Genomic DNA, 21069 nt, shown 5'->3' on the forward strand with positions numbered 1-21069 from the left:
GTCAAATGTATAATCTTATTCAACTTGTATAATTTCTATTTATTCCTCGAGCATTTTTTAAATTTTTATTACTTTTTAAAAAAAATTTATGTATTTATTTATTTATTTCCTAATGTTTTTTACTGACATGTATTTCTCTATATAATGTAAAAGATTTTGTGTATTATGGAACTTTCTACCCTTGTTGTTGTATACTATTATGTATATTTACTGTTCAATGTTAATTGTTCAAATAAAAAAAAAAAAAAAGAGAGAGCTTTCCCTCTTGAGTTTTGTTTATTAGTGTGTGTGCGTCTGCGTGTTTTTACGTGCGGCTCTTCCACACCGGTGGGCGGGGCTTACGTCATCGACGCTCATTTTTATTAATGAGGAGGCAGTGGTCACGGGGAAAACTGGCTGCTTCTGGTTTCCAGGCATAAATACAAAGCGGAGCCGGGTCTGAGAGAAAAACAGCACAAAGGAACGCGGAGGACGCAGAGGTTTAAAACCTGAAGACCACTAGAGTCAGGTAACAGGATCATCTTTAAAACCACATCTTACACTTTTATTTTCTCTGAACTGATGAAATGATGCGAAGTGAGGCGATTTAATCCCGAGGCAATATGTTTTAGATCATATCGCTGAGAAATATAGTAAGTAGATAGTTCATTTATTTGTAAACAGTGTGTGCTAATAGAATGAAAAAATGTTATTGTGTCGATAATGAATATATAAACAACCTATGTCCGTGCGTAAAACACCGTCAACAGATGAGCTCATGGATGTATGTATTGCATAGATCGACAACATACAGACTGTGCATGATAATAGAAAAGCTGATCTGTTTTGTTTTTTAGCAGCATGCATTTGTGTTTTTATTTCCCTCGTCTTAAATCTCGTTCAGTTTGGACTCTGCACATGTTGTCTCTCACATACAATCAATCAGAGTTCGTCAGTGAACTTGTTCCTTTGTTTCAAACTGCTGCCACTTTGGCATCACAGTATATACGTGGCAGTGATGATGACCATGTACACTTTGCTCTATACAGATGAGTTTTCCAACCAGCCTCACATCACAACAGTTTTACGTCTTCGCTTGAGTCTGAACAATTTCCTTTTCACATCTGCTTCTTCTATATTTAATCTTGCGAGTTCTCATTTTCATCGTATCTCTTATACTTTGTTACCACTCTCTATTGAGCCATTATTAATGATGAATAATGATTAAAGGGGAAAAAAACAAAACAAAACATGAAGTAGTCGATTTAACGCATTCATTTGGTAAAGCTTTAGGCCGTATAAGGTAATTGTATTTGCTTGGTTTCCTACTTTTTAAGTAGTTAGTCTAATCTGCACTTATTCCTGTTCAGAAATCATTCATAATGTATACATGTCATATGAATTAATTCCTGTTCCAGTAGCTGTGAATGAATCTTTAGAGTACAGGTGTCAAACATGTGGCCTGGGGGCCAAATCCGGCCCGCCAAAGTGTCCAATCCGGCCCTTGGGATGAATTTGTGAAATGCAAAAATTACACTAAGATATGAACAATCATTTTAGTCCAGGTTCCACATTCAGACCAATTTAATCTCCAGTGGGTCAAACCACTCAAATACTGTCATAATAGCAAAAAAAATAATGACAACTCCAAATGTTTCTCTTTGTAAATGTAAATAGTGTCATGTATTTACACTAAAACAAAGTATGTTTTTGCAAAAAAATGCCAATAACCTGAAATGTCTTAAGAGAAGCAAGTACAATTTTAACAATATTCTGCCTGTTACTAAATGTTTTGTGTATTTTTTAGATCCACTGTGATCTGTAAGTTCTAATGTACATGTGTAAATGATAAACTGAGGCATAATATTGTTAAAATTACACTTATTTTTTTCAGTTTGTTCATGTTTTTCACATCTTTTGAAAATATACAGGGTGTCCCATAAGTCTCCATACACAGGAGACATAATACATTCCATACATATATGGTTCTAACATGTATTTCTTTATATTTCTTCTTTATAGTTCTTCAGCAGTGGAGGACACGCATTGAAATGTGTTCCTGACAAAATGGCAGTCATATAGAGCATATTATATAAATAAAAATGGTTTATGTCAAGAAACGTTTATTTTTCCTATGTATGGAGACTTATGGGACACCCTGTAGTTTGTAGATGTAAACCTGTTCATTATGTAAATTAACTTTTTTTTGCACTAAAACATAGAGAAAAGTTTGGAGTTGACATTATTTATATATTATTATGTTATTATTTTACTGGTCCGGCCCACTTCAGATCAAATTTAGCTGAATCTGGCCTGTGAACTAAAATGAGTTTGACACCCCTGCTTTAGAGCATCAAAAATGACAGATGATTTATTCCCTCTTACTCATACCAAAAGTTACATGTAAATATTTCTTATACATGTGAAGGTGCTTCTTTAGAGGACAAAATTACGCATAAATGGATCTTATTTCTTTTCTATTTGTCTTGCCTGTAGGTATGTACACCACTCTTTTATCTTGTGACTATACTGCTGCACTATTAGAGTTGTGGAGTGTGTGTTTGTGTGTGTTGCATCCACTCCATCCTCCCAGTGTGGGTAAATCAGAGTCGTGGGAGAAGTGTGGAATGTCTGGCCTTTGGTTCGCAATCCCCACTCGACACTGTAGTGCATTTGATGTTTGAGGGGAGATGTTTGGTTGTAATGCTCTGTACTCACAAGGGAGCTATAAAGGAAATCACATAAATGTAGATGTGAGTGTTGTTACAGCTGGACAAAGCTGTGTCCGAAGACGAGGGGCCCAGGAATGTGGGAAACATTGAAATCGTGTGCTCACCAGTAGGGGGTCTAAGATAATGCTGCTCTGGAAAAGGCCACTAGCAGATGCACTATAGATTGCCATTTCTAGGTCAGTGGTAGCCCTCCCCTCCCTCACTCCTCCCCACCCTCAGCTGCCTCTATAACCAAAGCCAGCCCACACATTAATCTGCACTGTCAGAAAGCGTGGACTGGTGGCATGTGGTGAGTGTATTAACCAGGCGTGGAATTACAAGGAACCAGAGAGGGATGCGAAGTCTCTTTAGAGATGACAGCACGATCGGTCAGAATCAAGTCTGTCAGTCATTCAGACCCATTTATTCACATTTGTAGAATCACAGGTACATTTATTTTTTATGACTATCATAATTGCCTCAGTCATATTTTTGACCAAATTGGTACATATGCCTAACTTTTCTCTCCTAACACTGCTGCTTCATTTTTCATCATTGGTTGTGACCTGGAAAAAATGACTTAGGCAATTATACTATGGGGCTAATGATGTGTTTTACATGTGAAGTTCTCCAGTGAAGGAATGCAAGCCCACATTTTAGATTTACACTGCACATTATAAGTTGGCCAGAGCTGTTTTCCAACTCAAAAGCCTAAAATATAAGTGCAGTGACTTTTGATGCCAATATTAAAGTATACACTATTGTTATCTTTTCTCAAATCCGGAAGCTTCAAGGCAACAAAAATACTAACTCTAACACTGAGCTAGTAAAATGTGCACGTGTGGGGAATAGAGATGTAACAATATGAAAATTTCATATCACAGTTATTGTGACCAAAATTATCATGGTTGTCATTATTATCACGGTATTGTTGAAATTGTGCTCAAAATGTTCAAAAAGTACTTATACACACACTGAAATAATTTAACCAAGTTGTATTTTGAAAAAATAAAAATAAATAAATAAATAAATAAATAAATAAAATAGGCACAATGTACCTTCTGTTGCAGAAACATTCAAATATTAACCATTAGTGGTCTGAGCCTATTTTGGCCATTTTTCAGTCCTTTTGATTTTGCCTTCATATACTATATACAGAAATGTTTACTCTACCCATGTTTGGGATCTTTTTTTCCAGCATGACTTCATTTATATCAACTGCCTATTATTTTTTTCACTTTAACCTACTATATCAACACAAAAGGAAAACACGAAAAAAAAAAATAGAAAATCCGACTTGAAAAATGTATATAATTTATTGCATAAATAACGCAAAGATGCTTAACGAACCTTTTCAAAGACTTTAAAAGTGAATATTGGTTCCAAATATTAGGTATATACAATTAAAATTGTAATAAATTAAAACTATACTCAAATATTTGACATAAATGCAAATCTTTACAAAGTGCAGTAATCAAACATGGTTATCATGATAATTAGAATTTAAATGGTAATACTAACCGTCAGCAGTTTTACCACAGTTTATCGTTACACCGGTAATCGTTACATCCCTAGTGGGGAAAAACATGTTTATTAAGCAATTTCTTCCTGTGACCTGCTGACCGGAAACATTTAATGTCCACTTTATGCATTTGTGTTTCACACCTGAGCAAAAACATCTGCTTACACACAGCGACTATTTTTGATAAGAAACTAAAAAACTAGAACCACAGACCTCCGCCAAGGCAGCCCCCCCAGATCACCACCAAAATTTAATCATTTGTTCCTTGTGCCAGTATCAACATTTCCTGAAAATTTCATCAAAATCTGTCCATAACTTTTTGAGTTATCTTGCTAACAGACAGACAGACAGACAGACAAACCCCGATGAAAACATAACCTCCGCTGCCCTTGGTGGAGGTAATATTTTTTTTCGCTACAGTGTCATATGTATGTGACATTATAAGTAACCACATCCATGAGGATACCTTTTGTAGTTTGCGAAGTAAAAGCAGACAGGCCAGGGCCTGTCTGTCACACCTAATAAACAAGGTGTGACAAAACCAGTGTAACAAGCCATCATCATTTCCACACATATATAGCCAGATCATAACGAGTAATCCTGTATGATTAAAAGACTACATAGTTGAAAAGCAGCTTCTTAGATTTATTCCACATTTATATCAGAATGGCATTATTGTCAAGAGCAAGATTGCACATGCAGTCAAACCAGATTGCACAACAAGCCCAAAAAGGCCTGTTTTGTTAGTTTGTGACACCACAAATGCCCAAAATTTATTATGATTATGCACCATCTACACATTTTAGGCCAAGTGAACACAACAAACCTCCCTTATCAGCTTTGGGTGAGATTAGTTCTTCTAAAAGTCAGAGCTGAAACTTCGCTTTATTTGTACTTACAAAGATATTATTCAGAATATTTCAGCGATTAACACAAGACAAGTTGGTCTTTCCATCACATGAATGTCCTTAATTATTTCAGTCCACTGTATCTTCTGGAGATGAATCAGCCTGTGACCAGAGAGAGTTTTGCAGGGAATGTTCTCAAAAGGTATCTATCATTTCCTGTTATTTTTTCTGGCAGGTCACCCACACCAAGTGTCATATGTCCATGGGATCTGCAACTGAATGTCTCCCCAAAATGTTACAATAACTAACATTTATTTTCATTGTTGAGAACTCTGTTGATTCTTTTCTTATTAATTGTTATAGCTATAATCATATATAAGGGGATTTATCTTGTATTGATATCCCACACTCTCAAAAGAACCACAACATACTTATAACTTACAAAACCATCAATGCTATGTATCCACAGAGTGTATCATTCATGAAGTATAAACCTCGTTATTTACACACATTTGTACTACAGTTTGATAAAGTTGGTTTTCTTCAAACAAAAACTCGTAACCGGTTATTTTAACAGTTTGTCAAAATATCACTGTCTTAAAATGTTCATGGGCTGCATTAGGTGATGGTTTACATTATAGCTCTGTTAGCTTAGTTTCTGTTTTTAGACAGAAAACAGCCACAGTTAAACCAGATATCACCTGACCACCTAAAGATCTGTTTGGAATTGTCCTCATGAGGTCAGAACTATTACAGTTTAGTATGAACTGTGGATCAACAAATGGCAAAATTAGCAAAGGTAAAAACATCACATAATAATTTTATACCTTCGTAGACCTCATGAACAAACCCACGCATGTCGAAGAAACACTACCATTTCAGCACCAAAGTCCATTCTTTTTATTTAGAGCTGTGTCCGGTGGTGAAAACAACAGCAATACTTTTAGTTTGTATCACTGTCACTTTCTTTGACTGTAAAAGTTGTTTCTTTTGGGTTCTTATCTCCTCTTGTCACCATGAGAGACAGACAGATAGAGTGACCCACTATTCCTCTAGTGATCATGTAAATCCATCGGACTGTTGGTGTGAATATAAGTAGTTCATATCTCTACTAATACATTGACAACTTTGGCATAACTTGACATTCAGATGATACTTTTAGGTCATTTTGTCTTACTTGAAAATAGAAACACTATATATAGCCCCTTTATAGCTCCTATGAGATCCTATAAAAAAGCTAATACTGCCACAAACCAGTCCTCTTACTGGACGACTGCATGACCCACATTGGCTCAACACCCAGAAAGTCACCAGTACTTTAATAATGTCAAGCATCTTTTCATCTAATCCATCAGTGCCTGAAAAACATTGTGTTCTGTGGTCATAAAGTCAGATTAGACGGGGGCCCAGTGACCTGTTCACATAAGTGTTCTTAACCCACATCTGTGTTGGAGGTCAATGGTCAGCTGTCGGCAAACTGGCAGAAACTGGAAGAAGTGTAGAAATCCCTGAGCATTTCCTCTATAGTCTGAAGCCCCTTTTACATAGTACTTCTGTTCTGGGAATATTTCACCAATATTCCATAATGACATTTGTGTGAACGAAATGGTGGGATCATTTGGTCCCACCTCTGTCACGGCTATGTAATGCCTCTGGAGGTAGTAACAGAGCTGTGTTTAAGGTGGAATCATGATTCCGGAACACTATGTAAAAGGAACACCTCTCATTCTGCAACCAAGGTGTGAGTTTTGTTTTTTTTTATTGTTTTTTTTTTTCAAAGTTGTTTTTTATTGAAGTTTTTACAGTGATAGTGAACAGAACATACACACACACAAAAAAGAACACAAAACAAGTCACCTATCCCCATGGGCAAATGTAACGGAGAGTTTATGAAGCACAAACATACACTTAAACTGTTTAACCCTGACCATATTTTCAGGGGGAAAATGCCTAAAAAGACATACCCAAAGTAAATGAAGAATTACTTCACAATAATAAGGTTCATATGGATGTTCTTGGTGTCTATGGACATTTAGAGACCTCACAAAATCTATTCCCATTGTCTAAAATATTGTATCTATTACTGTGCCTGAGTAAACTGTAACAAACTAAAAGAGAAATTAGAATTTTTTATCCTCACCTGTTTTTTTTCGGCTGGATTGATGAGATGCATAAATTAACTGTTCGTGTTGGAGATTTTTAATAGCGTATATTTCACCCCACAAAGATTAAAAATCATGTTTGAACATTAAAGTTTGCACTAAAATACACTTTTGATGTACTTTTATTAACATTAGGGTCTAAACTTTGAGCAAAAGTTGAAAAAAACATCCATTGTCTTGATTTATTATATTTTTGTAGTAGATGAATATTAATATAATTTCTTCAGCCTGCGGGCGGGCTGATAGGGCTAAAGAGGTTATTAAACATAGGTACAAAATGTCACAAAAATATGTACATAAATACAAATGTATACACACATACATATGAAATGCAACAAGATATATATATATATATATATATATATATATATATATATATATATTCCCCAAAAGACTTACGTACATGTAAGCATACACACATGTTCATGTCCAAAAATTGTGTAGCATAGTGTATGCACACATACATACAATATAAATTAACAAAAATAAATAAATGAATAAAAATAGAATAGATAAATAAATACAATAAAATAAAAACATAATCAAATTAACACCAAACCATAAAATGTCACGGTGTTGAGAGAGGTGTGCTTGCTATATTACAAAATATGGCCCTTCCAAAATAGAAAATTATAAAAGTAGAAATCATTGGTTGATAAAAATTAGGTCACATACATTGTAACATAAAAAAGAAAACATTTATAGCCAGCTCAGGGAGGTATATCATGAAACTGTGAAGTTTGAACATAATCAAAAAAAGGTTGCCATATATTAAATAATTTAGCTGTAAAGCCACGAAGGGTAAACTTAATCTTTTCCAGTCTACTAAAATGGAGAGCATCTTTGATCCAGGTTTCAAACTGTGGAGAGAGTGAAGATTTCTAACATTTTACTATCCTACGTCTTGCTAATAAGGAAAGAAATGCTATAAAATCTGCCTAAGGGTCATTGAATCAGGCAGTGTTCCAAACAGAGCTGTTAACGGATCAGGATGGAGGGACAAATGAGGCACCTTTGACAAAGTCAAAAATATCTGAGTCCAATAAGATTTAAGTGATGGGCATGACCAAAACATATGCATTCATGAAGTGGGTGCTTGATGACATCGGTCACAATTAGGGCTTATGTTAGGATATATCTGAGAGGGTTTAGCTTTGCTCTAGTGAGTGTGGTGCAGGATTTTGCACTGAATCAGTCCATGTCTAGCACATAAAGAAGAGCCGTGAACACGGGAAAGGACTTAGTTCTACAAGTCATCCTTAATGACAAAGCCTAAATCAAGCTCCACAAAGACTTAAGGGAAGACATAGATGAGTTACAGAAAGAGTAAATCCTTTCATAAAGACAAGAGATTAGACCTTTAGATGAGGAGGGAGGCATCAGTATCAATACCCTGGCAGGGAGGCTTGGATGAAAATTGTGAAGTTTTGGCCTCAACGTAGGTCTGAACCTATAAATAGTGAAAGAAATGAGTTTGAAGGAGACCAGACTTTACTTTACATAATGCAGCACTCAGGCAGAAACAGTGCCATAAATATTAGACCTGTATCTCTGTTAAATAAAAAAAATATCTCCTCCAACCAAAAAATACAAATGAGTCTATTCTTACAAAAGATTTTTGACTATACTTACCATTTCGCCTAATTGACTATTTATGCACACTTTTGATGTATAATACTGTCATTAGATGAACAATTTAATTTCAATGTGTAATTCAGTAATGAAATGGACAGAGTTTACTTTTGCTATGTGTAGCATTTTGTGTTTTGTGCAGGCTTACTCAGGATTTATTTTGACTTGTATAAGATTTCTTAAGCTTACTTATGGGAGCTGACATGGGAATTTATGGTCAGTAAAAAGATAGGCTAAGGGGCGGAATTTCATCCCGCTCCTTTTTGAATATATTTTCTTTTTTCTACTATGTTTTCTCTTTGTATTGGTTTTAAATTGATATTCAAAATAATCAGTCAGTCACATCACATCACATCGTCAAAAAAACTTGCAGAACATTCAACACAGTTCTAATGTTAAACAGTTTCCTCAGCATCAGTATACTCAAATAAAACTAAGTAAAACACCAAACACTGAAACATTTTGCCTGTGTTTTAGCTGACAATGAAAAGAAAATAAACCCTGAAGGAAATAAAAAAAAGTGCCTGTCACAATAATTCCATATATTGCGATGTAAACATGTATGTCGGTGTTGAGAATGAGCAATTTGTCTCACACACTTAACATGATTTAGATTTATAGCTGTTGATTGTGTAAAACTGAACAATGAGTTATAAGGTCCATTGAATTCTGCTCTGTATTTTCTGCTCAGTATCTTATGTTCTGCCGTTGCCGTGGTAACAAAACGAGAAGTATATGTAGATGTGCATATTGTGTAACACAGGGTTTCTTAACCTTTTTTGAACCATGCCCCAGTAACGGCATCATGAGCCTTCTGGCGCCCCCCCTATGCAAGAAAAAATGTGTGTGTGTCGGGGGGGCGTAATGTAATTGTAAAAGTTGTAAAAGACCTGTATGTGGAGGACGTGGTTGGTTACATAGCTCTGTAGATAAAGCTGTGAGAAAGTGAAAGTAAGCTCCCCCCACTTTATCATTATTACCTGCCTCCCCCCGAAAACACATTTGCAACCTCAATCCATGAGATGTTTGTTGGGGGGGCGGGGGGGGTGCTTTATACTGTTACGATGTACAACTGTTGCCGTTAACGAACCTGCATGAACAACAATGTTACTCACCCCCCCCACCCCCCCATGTGCTTGCGCCCCCCTGTGAAAGTCTCCGTGTCCCACTGTTTGAGAACCTCTGGTGTAACAGCATCATTAGTCGATTGTCCATTGGACTTATACACAAAGGTTTACCAATATTTACTAAATGCTGAAAAAACACAAGTGCGTAATGTTCGTTTTTCCATTAAATCACAAATGCGATTTATTATCGCGAGATGACATGAGAAGTCATTCCATAAACATGGCAGTGAATGTAAATATGGTGTTGATTTACAGATATATTCATTATTATTACATATAACCCCTCTATCCCTCTATCCTAAATTAAAAAATGATTCAGTTTCCTGGTGTGGCCGCACATACTGCACCATGTTTCTTTTAAAACTCTTCTTCTTTGCTTGTTGTAACATCTGTCAACATCTGTTTTTGTTTGTTTGTTTGTTTGTTTGTTTTTATTATTATTATTTATGTGACTCTAGTTGTAGAAAAATTGGAGTTTTGCGTAATATACCATTTGCGCTAGTCCCTAAACACCACCTCTTGCCAGCGCAAAAAAAATTTTAATCAAAAAACGAGACTTTTGGCAAAATTGTCATTTTTCCTTTAGGTACTTTTTTATGTGCAATTTGAGGGTCAATGGAAAAGTGACTACTGTTAACCTCACATGTTCATGCATTTATTGACTGGAAAAATGACCCATTTCAGATTAAGGACCACCCCTGTTACAACACAGTTTACACATTGACATTCTGTGCTGCAAAACAGTGCTTCGTGCTTTTTATGCCTGATTTTCCTTTGAAAAACCTCCCACTGTGTTATTCTCACACAGCTGTCTATACATTCAGAGCATTCTGCCCTATGCAACCGAGAAACAAGGCTGCATGTGTAGTCTTTACCCTGAATGTTACTGTGTCTGAGCAGTTTCAGTTAAATGATAAGAGATGGTTGTCTCCACTAAAAACAACAACAAAACTGTCTCATCAAATTAAAGCGTATAAGCAGAATAGAACCCCTTTATTAGGTCCAATCAGCACTTTGTAATTATTGCCTGTGGGATTTCAAGGCAACAAAAGACAACAGAGCTCCAAAAATAACCTATTGCAGAAGAGTTTCTTAGACATTTCTGCTTTTAACTCAACCCCAACAGAGAGGAAATTATCTGTGATCATCATTGAAATATGAAAAAACACTAAGAAACTCAGCGTTACCAGTCTATTTCCAGGAAACGTGTCCTCGTTTCTTCTGATTATCCACTTTAAACAGCTTTGAAGGAAACAGTTTTGATTCACTGCACAGTGTACAGCATGTTCTGAGGATTATCCGCAGTATCAAGGACATTGTTTACGGTTGGATGCAATTTCCCAATGCTTTTCCTTTTGCATCAGGTTAACATATAAACATTTAACTGCATCAACAAAGGAAATAATACATAAAGGGGATTATAACTCATCAAATTAGTATTGAGTTAGTTACTCCACATTTTAGCTGAATTTTTACATCATGGTTCAGATATTTTATGTGTCTCAAGGATGGGGTGTTTCCTTTCCTTTCCTTTTTATTATCTTCTTTGGCACAAGCTTTCATCAGTAATTCTTCTTTTTACATTCCCCTCGCTGCACAGTATTTTCCCAGTAAATCTAGGGTAAATTATAGTGTATTGCTGGGTAATTAGTACTAGCACATATGTAGATAAATACAGAGAAACAGCAGCTGAAATACCATGAAAAGACTGAGTAAGTGCAGTGTAGCTGTAATCAGTTTAGGTTGGTAGTGATTAAGATAGACTTCAGTTATTTCTTGAAAAGTTGGAACACAGACCGATTGCACAGTCATGGAAAAAAAGGGTTTTGGACACAGTCTCAAATATTGTCATGAAATATTTGCAGAAAAATTGTTTTTATGTTTCAAAAGGTGTGGCTGCATCAGACAAAGTTTTTTTTTTCTTTTGTTTACTGTTTAATAAGAAAAAATAACCAAAGTAAATTCTTGACAGTTTCAACATTTCATACACTAAATGTGTTTCATTATCTGGCTGAAATCATCCAGTTTTGACCTCGATAGAACAGAAGGGACCATAGGGGTTTGGAGAACAATACTTGAAAGACTTTAAAGACTTTAGACTGATTCTTAAATAATCCAAATGCATGGGGTGTCCAGAAATGTTTCTCCACTACTGTATATTATATTATACAACAAATAACTACGATTTAACATGCAGTCGCAGAAAAAAATTATTAGACCACCCCTTGTTTTCTTCAATTTCTTGTTCATTTTAATGCCTGGTACAACTAAAGGGTACATTTGTTTGGACAAATATAATGATAACAACAAAAATAGTTCATAAGAGTTTAATTTAAGAGCTGATATTTAGCCATTTTCCATGTTTTCTTGATAATAACCAAAATCACATCAGTTCTTACATCAATAGATATGGCATTGTACTGCCAAAAACAGTGCTTTTAGGCATTCCATGTTTTCTTTTCTGTCTGTTTTAGTCACATGATACACACAGGAGTTAGTACTTCATTGCATAACTATTGTTTCTGATGTCTTTAATGGTCTAATATTTTTTTCCGCAACTATATTTTTACAAAGTAAATACCCTGTTGTCCATAAAGTTGGAATAAAATATTTTTACCTCTTCTCATGAAATGATTGTGACAATGTGATTTATTCTTGATAGAGTGTAACTGGGACTCAGTATGTAATCATTGTACCAGGTCAAAGGTGGTTACTGATGTATATAGAATAGAACAGAATAGAATAGAATAGGATAGGATAGAATAGAATAGAATAGAATAGAATAGAATAGAATAGAATAGAATAGAATAGAATAGAATAGAATAGAATAGAAAAGTCTTTGTTGTCATTTTGCGTACAATGACATTAGGAGTGCTACTCCAGTCAATGCAACAATATTAATAAAAAAATATGAAAATGAGAATAGAGTGAATGTAAAATTATAAAAACTAGAACAAGATAAGAAAATAGAATATTGAATGTTTCCAAAACTTAAAATAGAGCAGAACTAAAGGTAGTATAAAAATAAAAATAGACTTAAAATATGAATAGGCACAATATTAACAGTATGTATATCTATGAAACAGTACATATAAATAAATAGGAATAAAAAGTGTACTTAATAATCCGGATCCTTCCAGTGGCTTCAGTGACTCCGTCTTCATAGTGACATACTTAACAATTGTCCATTTCTTCTTTCATTTCTCTCCAGACTCCATCGATTAAGAGCTTGGACGGCATGCAAAGTTGTGAAATTTCCACAGACAGCACTGATGATCCTCTTAGAAGCCGCTTCCGTTTTCATCGGCAGCCTCGAATAGTAGTCATTGGCGCTGGCTTTGCCGGACTTGCTGCAGCTAAGGCCCTACTGAAAAACGGCTTCACGGATGTCATTGTCCTAGAGGCTACAGGCCACATCGGTGGGAGAGTTCACAGTGTTCAGCACGGTGAGCCCACACACCCTTTTGTTGGGAATCGTGTTTGTGTTTTTCCTCGTTTGTCAGGGTAATGTAATATTAACAGCATCATTAATAATCACATTGTTTTGTTTTGTTTAACCTCACACTACAGCACATCAGGGGAATAAAATCCAACAGTACGTGGGAATGTTTAGTACATTTATCTTGTAATCCTAGTGTTTTTTTATACAGTTATACCACTGTTCAATTTCTTCTCCAACCACAAAACAGTTGTTTTTGCTGACGATAAAAATCTTTCATTTTCAAGCTGCACTACTTGATAGATTTTTTTTAGTATCACTGGGCAAAAATCCTACAATTATGATGATTCCAGTGGTCTGAGAGGATAAAAGAATTCTGTGTCTTTGTTTTCAGTCAGTAGAAAATCTGCTGATCTGTGGCAAATTATTTCATTTAATCAGACATTCTTCATTGTTGAAATACATGATGGACAGTTGTAATTAGTCACTGATCAGTTTCTGTCATGGACATTCTATGGCTCTAGTCCATGTCTCAGCATGGAAACTTGGAAATGTGGCTTCACTTTTCCATAACAGCAAGAAATGACATCAGCTTATCTATATTTACAGCACCTATAAAAAGTATTCACCCCCTTTGATGTTTCTGCATTATTGTTTTTATAAATGGATCCATGGTTAATATAATTTGGCTTTTTTTTTTTTTTTTTTTTTTTTTTTTTTTTTACAAGAATTTACAAGGGGGTGAATGCTTTGAATAAATACTCTTTATTTTAATCTTTTGATTTGGAGACAAAATAGCTACAGAGGGAAGTTGTGTATTATCAAATTAAACAAATCCCATCCCCATTTCAGCTCCTGCAGCTTTAATAGAAAGATGAAAAACAAATTTCTGTAACATTTTAAGATTTTTCATTAACTGAACTATGAATGGGAACAGTTATTTAACCAATAACTCTTTTGTATGACAATGTTATATAAGTTAATTATGTACAGGGTTCCCACAGGTTCTTAAAAAGTCTTAAAAGTCTTGAATTTACAAATCTGCATTTAATACCTTAAAAAAGTCTTTAAAATATATCAAATTTGATATGGTAGGTCTTCAGTTCTGTTGTCATAAACTTGTTGGCTGTATTGTGTTTTAAATGTGTCTGTTAAATGTCCAAGCTGCAAAGAAAGTAACGTTAGTCTACTTAGTTCCACCCGTTCCAACCCAACAATTTATACTGAAATTAGGAATCAGTTATTGCTAACTTTGCAGTCCCTGGTGAGAAATGACTCGAAACGGTGAGAATCAAGGTGTTGGAGTAAATAAATACATTTTGCTAAATTCTCGGTGTCACAAATTTTTGCCAGCATGGCTGTGAAATGGGCTGTGAAATGGGTATTAAATTCTGTTGTAAGTAGTCTTAAAAAGGGCTTAAAAAGTCTTAAATTTACGTTGTAGAAACCTGTAGGAACCCTGTATGTAATCAAAGACTAATTTTGTTGTTATGATATGTTGTCATGTAACATCAGTGTTTTTGTTTTTTTTTTTAAATTTCAGTTCTTCTTCATACAGATAAAGTCTTAAATATATGGTATCTCCACAGGCCTCAATGACTGCAGTGTTAAATGAGTTGCCCTAATTTCTTCTTTTTCTTCTAATACTCAAGTCTGATTAACAAAGCAGGCTTTATACAAGTCCCTTCCAAACAAACAGGAGAATAGAGCTGAAATATGTACTGATTTTTTTTTTCTAGGTAAAGCTATTTTGGAGCTTGGAGCCAACTTTATCCATGGTGACCAGGGGAACCCAGTGTACCACCTGGCTGAAGAGAACGGGCTGCTGGAGAACACCACCGATGGAGAGAGGTGCATGGAACGCATCAGCCTGTTCTCCAAGAACGGCGTGTCCCATTACCAGACCTGTGATGGGAAGAGGATCCCCAAGGACCTGGTGGAGGAGTTCAGCGACGTGTACAATGAGGTGAGAGAACACATACTGAACCAGATGCATATATGAGCTCACACTGACATGTACATATGACTGTAAGCATGGGTGAAGGCACATAAATACTCAAGTGTTAAGCAAAGTTTGAAAGTTTTATTTAGTTTTTCAGTTTGATTTGTGATCCAGTTTAGTCATTGTTTTACTTTTGTTTGAGGAATCTGCATGTTCCAGTTTTATTTTTTATGCACAATAGTCTTGATTCATGGAAGCTGAAAAGGCCTGGATGAAAGTATTCATGTCACCAAATGACCATTGTTTTTTTAAAGGTCCACTAATTTTATTGTCTTTTTATGAACAGTTGACATTTGTTGACCCACGTTAGATATGAAGACGAAAACAAATCTCATTTTAGCAGTTCCAGTTTTTCATTTGTGTTGCCCTGTTTACTGTCATTTTTCTAAACTCCATTTTCGTTTATTTCAGTTAATGAAGTAACTTTTTCACCGTGCCTTTACTTATAGTCGTAGTTTTCAGTTGATTATAATAAGTCAGGCGGCCATGAAAATATGCACTTAAAAATGGATGTGACCTATTTTCTTTGATTTTCCTTTGGCAGCCATTATAGATCTTCAGTTTTATGAGTGAAACTACTGTCAAAGCTCCTTTAATAAGGAAGAGCCTTGTCAAGTTTTTTTTTAACAAGGACTGGCCCTCCTGGTCCCTTTTGTTCTCTGCTCTGCACTAAAGAAACCCCTGTTAGAGCCTGGTTAGTCCTGGTAAACTAGGTCATATCTGGAGAAGTGGTTACAGAGGAGGATGGAGCATATATACATAGCATATTGTGTACCTTTTACTACTTTTTTTGTATTAAGCACCCAGTGATCTCCAGGTCTAAAATTGTCCTCCATTCTGTTATTATATGATAATTCATCGATAAAGTCTGGCTCAATAACAACAGAAAACTAAAAAGTTTAAGGTTTGCTTGACATTAGTGGGTCCGGTTTATTGAGTCCTGTCTTTAATATGACAATGATCAGGTAAACTTTTTAATGTTTGACAGATTTCCTTAAAGATGTCTTACATAATCTTCTTTACTGTCTTTACTTCAAGTAGTTGTCAAGAAAGACAAGGACAAGGTCATCTACTTTTCTTACAGTTACGGGTTTGCAGTTGAACTTCATTAACTTTAGGTAGATACTGACCTGATTTATGTGTCTACACTGCAGAAATCAAAATCTTACCAAGTGTATTTTTCTCATTTCTAGTCAAAATATCTCATCACAATTAAAATAAGACATAATCACCTAAAGAGTAACTTTTCAGTGAGATATAAGAACTTATTTTTAGACAATAGATCTTGAAATCTTATTTCAAGAAATCTTACCAAGATCATTTTCACTTGGGGTGGTCACGGCTCAGGAGGTAGAACGGGTCATCCAATGACCGGTTCGAGTTGGTGGTTCAAATCCTGCTCTGTCCTAGTCAGTCCGTTGTGTCCTTGGGCAAGAAACTTCACCGTCCTTGCCCCCAGTGTCACTCACACTGGTGTATGAATGTTAGGTGGTGGTCAGAGGGGCCGTTTGGCATAAATTGGCAGCTGTGGAAACAAAAATGTAGTTTACCACCACCAGAGTGTGACTGTGAGAGCGAATGAATAATGGATCAACAATGTAAAGCATTTTGGGTGCCTTGAAAAGCGCTATAGAAATGTAATCCATTATTACTCTTACTATAATTTTCACTTGTTCCATTGGCAGATTTGTTTTTGCTTAATTCAGGATGTTTTTTTTTTTTTTTACTTAATTCAAGCAAAAACAAAATCTCCCAGTGAAACAAGTGAAAATTATCTATGTAAGATTTCTTGAAATAAGATCTACTGTCTAAAAATAACTTTTTATATCTCATTTTCAAGTTACTCTTTAGGTGATTATGTCTTATTTTAAATGTGATGAGATATTTTGACTAGAAATGAGAAAAATACACTTGGTAAGATTTAGATTTTTGCAGTGTAATGCTTTAAGTAAACACTGGATAGGTTGAAACATTCTGGGTGTGGTTTTGGATAGGTGGTGTCTTGGAGATACGGGATGGTTGTCTTTACTAAACATATGGGTGTGGTGTGGGTTACACCTGGTTGCATCATTAGCTGTGATACTTTCCCATTATCAAGTCACAAACTCATATGAACTAATGTGGTTTGACTTTCTTTCCTCTTTTACCGTTGACTTTTTCCCCCCCATCCCCATCCACGTTCTTAATCCTAATCACTCTCTTCACCTTCAGGTGTACGAGCTGACTCAGGAGTTCTTCCAGAATGGGAAGCCAGTGTGTGCCGAGAGTCAGAACAGTGTTGGAGTCTTTACACGAAGTCTGGTGCGTAAGAGGATCATGCTGGATCCCGATGATTCTGACAGTGTCAAAAAAATCAAGCTGTCGATGCTTCAGCAGTACCTCAAGGTGTGTGAGTATGTGTGTGTCTGTACATCACGTAGTGGCTTCCTGTTTTCATTTCCTCTCTTGATTGAACAGTATGATGTGTTTTGTGGTTTGCTCTTCACTTAACTATCTAATGACACTGGTTTTATAGAGGCATGATGGGAAAATGAAGCAGAAATTTGTTAGATTTATAATTTATGAGTTATCCTAATGATATAACTGAGGCCTTTTGTAACTATTAATTACATTGCCTGACAAGATTGCATTGCTAATTACATTGTAGTAATGATTTTTTGTTTACTGTCTTCAAGCATGTAACTAATGTAAATATCCACCAGCAGACCAGAGCCTTTTGTTATTTCCAGCAGTGCCATTTCTGTTTATTTGTTTATGTTTATCTGTTTCTGTTTATGCTTATTTTCCTCTGGATGATTGTAGAGCTCAGGTTTAGACAGTCAGCTTTTTGTTTTTTTTAACATATTTTCCTTCTGAAATCCTAAATACAATGTTAAAACATCTAGTTATTTCTATGTGTGCATAGCAGAGAAGGGGGCTGTGTTTAACCTTGGGAGGAACACAGTTATTTAAGCAATCAGTGAATGTTAGTAAGTGCGTCATTAGAATAAAAAAACACAAAATGGAAATGTGTATAAAAGAAAATTGCTCATTAAGGAGGACAGGGGCACAATGCATTGAAAAGAAAAGGGCAAAAACAGCTGTTGCAAAAAATAACAAAAACTATCATTATTGTTCAAAAAGTAAGAAATACAAAAATGCAATAGTCAAAAAATATGTCTGAGGCAAAATTAAATGTCCCTTATTACCTATAGGGACACCGTCACTCATGTTTTTTTGATTTATACAGTGTCCTTTTCAGGACAGGACAATCAGTAGAATATAATAGATAGTTATTTACATTAAAGGCAAGGCAGGTTTATTTATATAGCACATTTCATGCACAAGACAATTCAAAGTGCTTTACATAAAACATTAAAAGCATTACAGCAGGGAAGCGATAAAAAGTAGAGGCATGAAGAAAAAAAAACCCAGATGAATAAATAAAACAGATAAAAACTTTAAGCCTAAAAGCTGAGAACAGGTGGGTCTTTAACCTGGATTTAAATAAACTGAGTGTTTCAGCTGAAGTGAAAGTCTTTTGTATTTAAATTGATTAATTTTTCCCTAAATTTTTTTGATTATTTAAAATAGAAAATTATAAATAATAAAAGTAAGAAAAAGCACCATGGTGAGTAGTTTGTACTTTTTCATATGTTCCTTTCGTTAAATGGGGCTACTAAAGTTGTCTCAGTTCTTTCCATGAAAAACGTATTAATAATAGCCATTAAATATATTTAATATAAAATGTTATTTTGCAGAAGCACATAAAATCCTATCCATAACAAATTATTTTATTTAAAAGCAGCACTTTCAAATAAAAATATAATATATATGATGTCACCGTTCAAACTTATGATGTGTTTGTTCTGTGGCTTCAGCTGCAAACCTCAGTTATGCACATACATTAAACATGAACTTATGTCTAAATGTGGAGAGTGAGCTTCGTTTCTCTGCGTTGTTTTCAGGTGGAAAGTTGTGAAAGCAGCTCTCCCAGTATGGATGACGTGTCTCTGAGTGAGTTTGGTGAGTGGACAAAGATCCCTGGCGCTCATTATGTCATTCCTGACGGCTTCATGAAGATCTCGGAGCTCCTGGCCCAGGGTATGCCCTCCAACACCATCAACTTTAATAAACCGGTCCGCCGCATCCACTGGAACTACTCGGCCCAACACCAGGAGGTCATCGCCAAGAGCCACGACACAAACCAGAACAACAACCACAATGAAACTAACCACCGCTCCCAACCTCAGGAGGACCGTCTGATCCTGGGTCACCCCATCTACGTAGAGTGCGAAGACCAAGAGTGGATCGCGGCCGACCATGTGATCGTGACGGCTTCCCTGGGCGTGTTAAAGAAGAATCATGAGACCATGTTCTCCCCTTCTCTGCCTGAGGACAAGGTGCTCGCCATTGAGAAATTGGGAATCAGCACCACCGATAAGATATTCTTAGAGTTCGCTGAGCCCTTCTGGAGCCCCGAGTGCAACAGCATCCAGTTTGTGTGGGAGGATGAGGCTCAGATGGAGGAGCTGGTCTATCCAGAAGAGCTGTGGTACAAGAAGATCTGCTGCTTTGATGTCGTCTATCCGCCCGAACGCTACGGCTACGTGCTGTGCGGCTGGATCTGTGGGCCAGAAGCGCTGTATATGGAACGCTGTGATGACGAAACAGTGGCTGAGACCTGCATTGATCTGCTCAGGCGTTTTACAGGTCAGAACATAAATGCAGGAAAAAACAGATCTGTTACATAATCCTACCCTTTGTTGCTATTAGTTTCAATTAAGAAAGTCTTATATTATTATTATTATTTGTATTATTTTTCTTTAGTTAATTTTTACCTTAACAAAATGTCTAAAAAGAACTGGTATCACTATTACTTGAGCTAAATGCAACTATTATTATTATTTACTGGGTTTTTTTCTTTTTTTTTTCCTTCTGTTTTTTTATGGGCTCAGCTGGCTGACAGGCAGCTGTCTGTACCGATAAGGCAGCAGCCAACACCAACTGTACTCAGAGTACATTATTATTTATTGTAAAGCGGCTTTGGGTACTTAGAAAAGCGCTATATAAAACCAATGTAATATTAATATTATTATTAGCTATCATAAGTAAAGCTCCAAGTAATGATTACCTTCATTGCTGATAAATCTGTCAGTTCCTCTCTTGGTTAGTTGGTCAGCTGTTTAGTCTATAAAATGTGAGAAAATAGTCGCTTTTCCATTGACCCTCAAATTTCGCTAATATAACTTGCACATAGAAATTTAACTAATGGAAAAACGACAATTTTGCCCGAACTCTTAAAGTTTTTACGCTGGCAAGAGGTGGTTTTTCAGGCATAATGCAATTGGTATATCACGCAAAACTGCAATGGAAATACCTTTTTCCACAACTAGAGTCACGTGAATAAAAAAAAAAAAAAAAAAAAAAACGGATGTTGAGGCACGTTACAACAAATGAAGAAGAGTTTTCAAAAAAAAACATGGTGCAGTATATGTGGACACACCAGGAAACTGAATCATTTTTTAATTTAGTAGGAGATAGAGGGGTAATATATAATAATAATAATTAATATATCTGTAAATCAACATGATATTTACGTTCGTTGCCATATTTATGGAATGACTTCTTGTGTCATTTCGCGATAATAAAAAAGCAAATCATCGCA

General features: G+C 35.7%; 1 protein-coding gene across 2 annotated transcripts in view; it reads left to right on the forward strand.

Moving 5' to 3' along the window:
• The first annotated feature begins 386 nt into the window (after positions 1 to 386).
• Positions 387 to 21069, forward strand: part of smox (spermine oxidase) — a 29556-nt gene continuing 8873 nt past the window's right edge. The window contains exons 1-5 of one of the 2 annotated variants that reach the window (XM_030143824.1): positions 387 to 508; positions 13193 to 13427; positions 15160 to 15386; positions 17634 to 17807; positions 19370 to 20114. In XM_030143824.1, coding sequence (XP_029999684.1) covers positions 13220 to 13427; positions 15160 to 15386; positions 17634 to 17807; positions 19370 to 20114 — 1354 coding nt within the window. In that variant the 5' untranslated portion in view covers positions 387 to 508; positions 13193 to 13219. Of the gene's footprint in view, positions 509 to 3003; positions 3138 to 13192; positions 13428 to 15159; positions 15387 to 17633; positions 17808 to 19369; positions 20115 to 21069 lie in introns of those variants that run through there. The other variant, XM_030143832.1, reaches the window with a different exon arrangement.

Source organism: Sphaeramia orbicularis, chromosome 1 (genome assembly GCF_902148855.1).
Source record: "Sphaeramia orbicularis chromosome 1, fSphaOr1.1, whole genome shotgun sequence".
In the NCBI taxonomy this organism is placed as follows: domain Eukaryota; kingdom Metazoa; phylum Chordata; class Actinopteri; order Kurtiformes; family Apogonidae; genus Sphaeramia; species Sphaeramia orbicularis.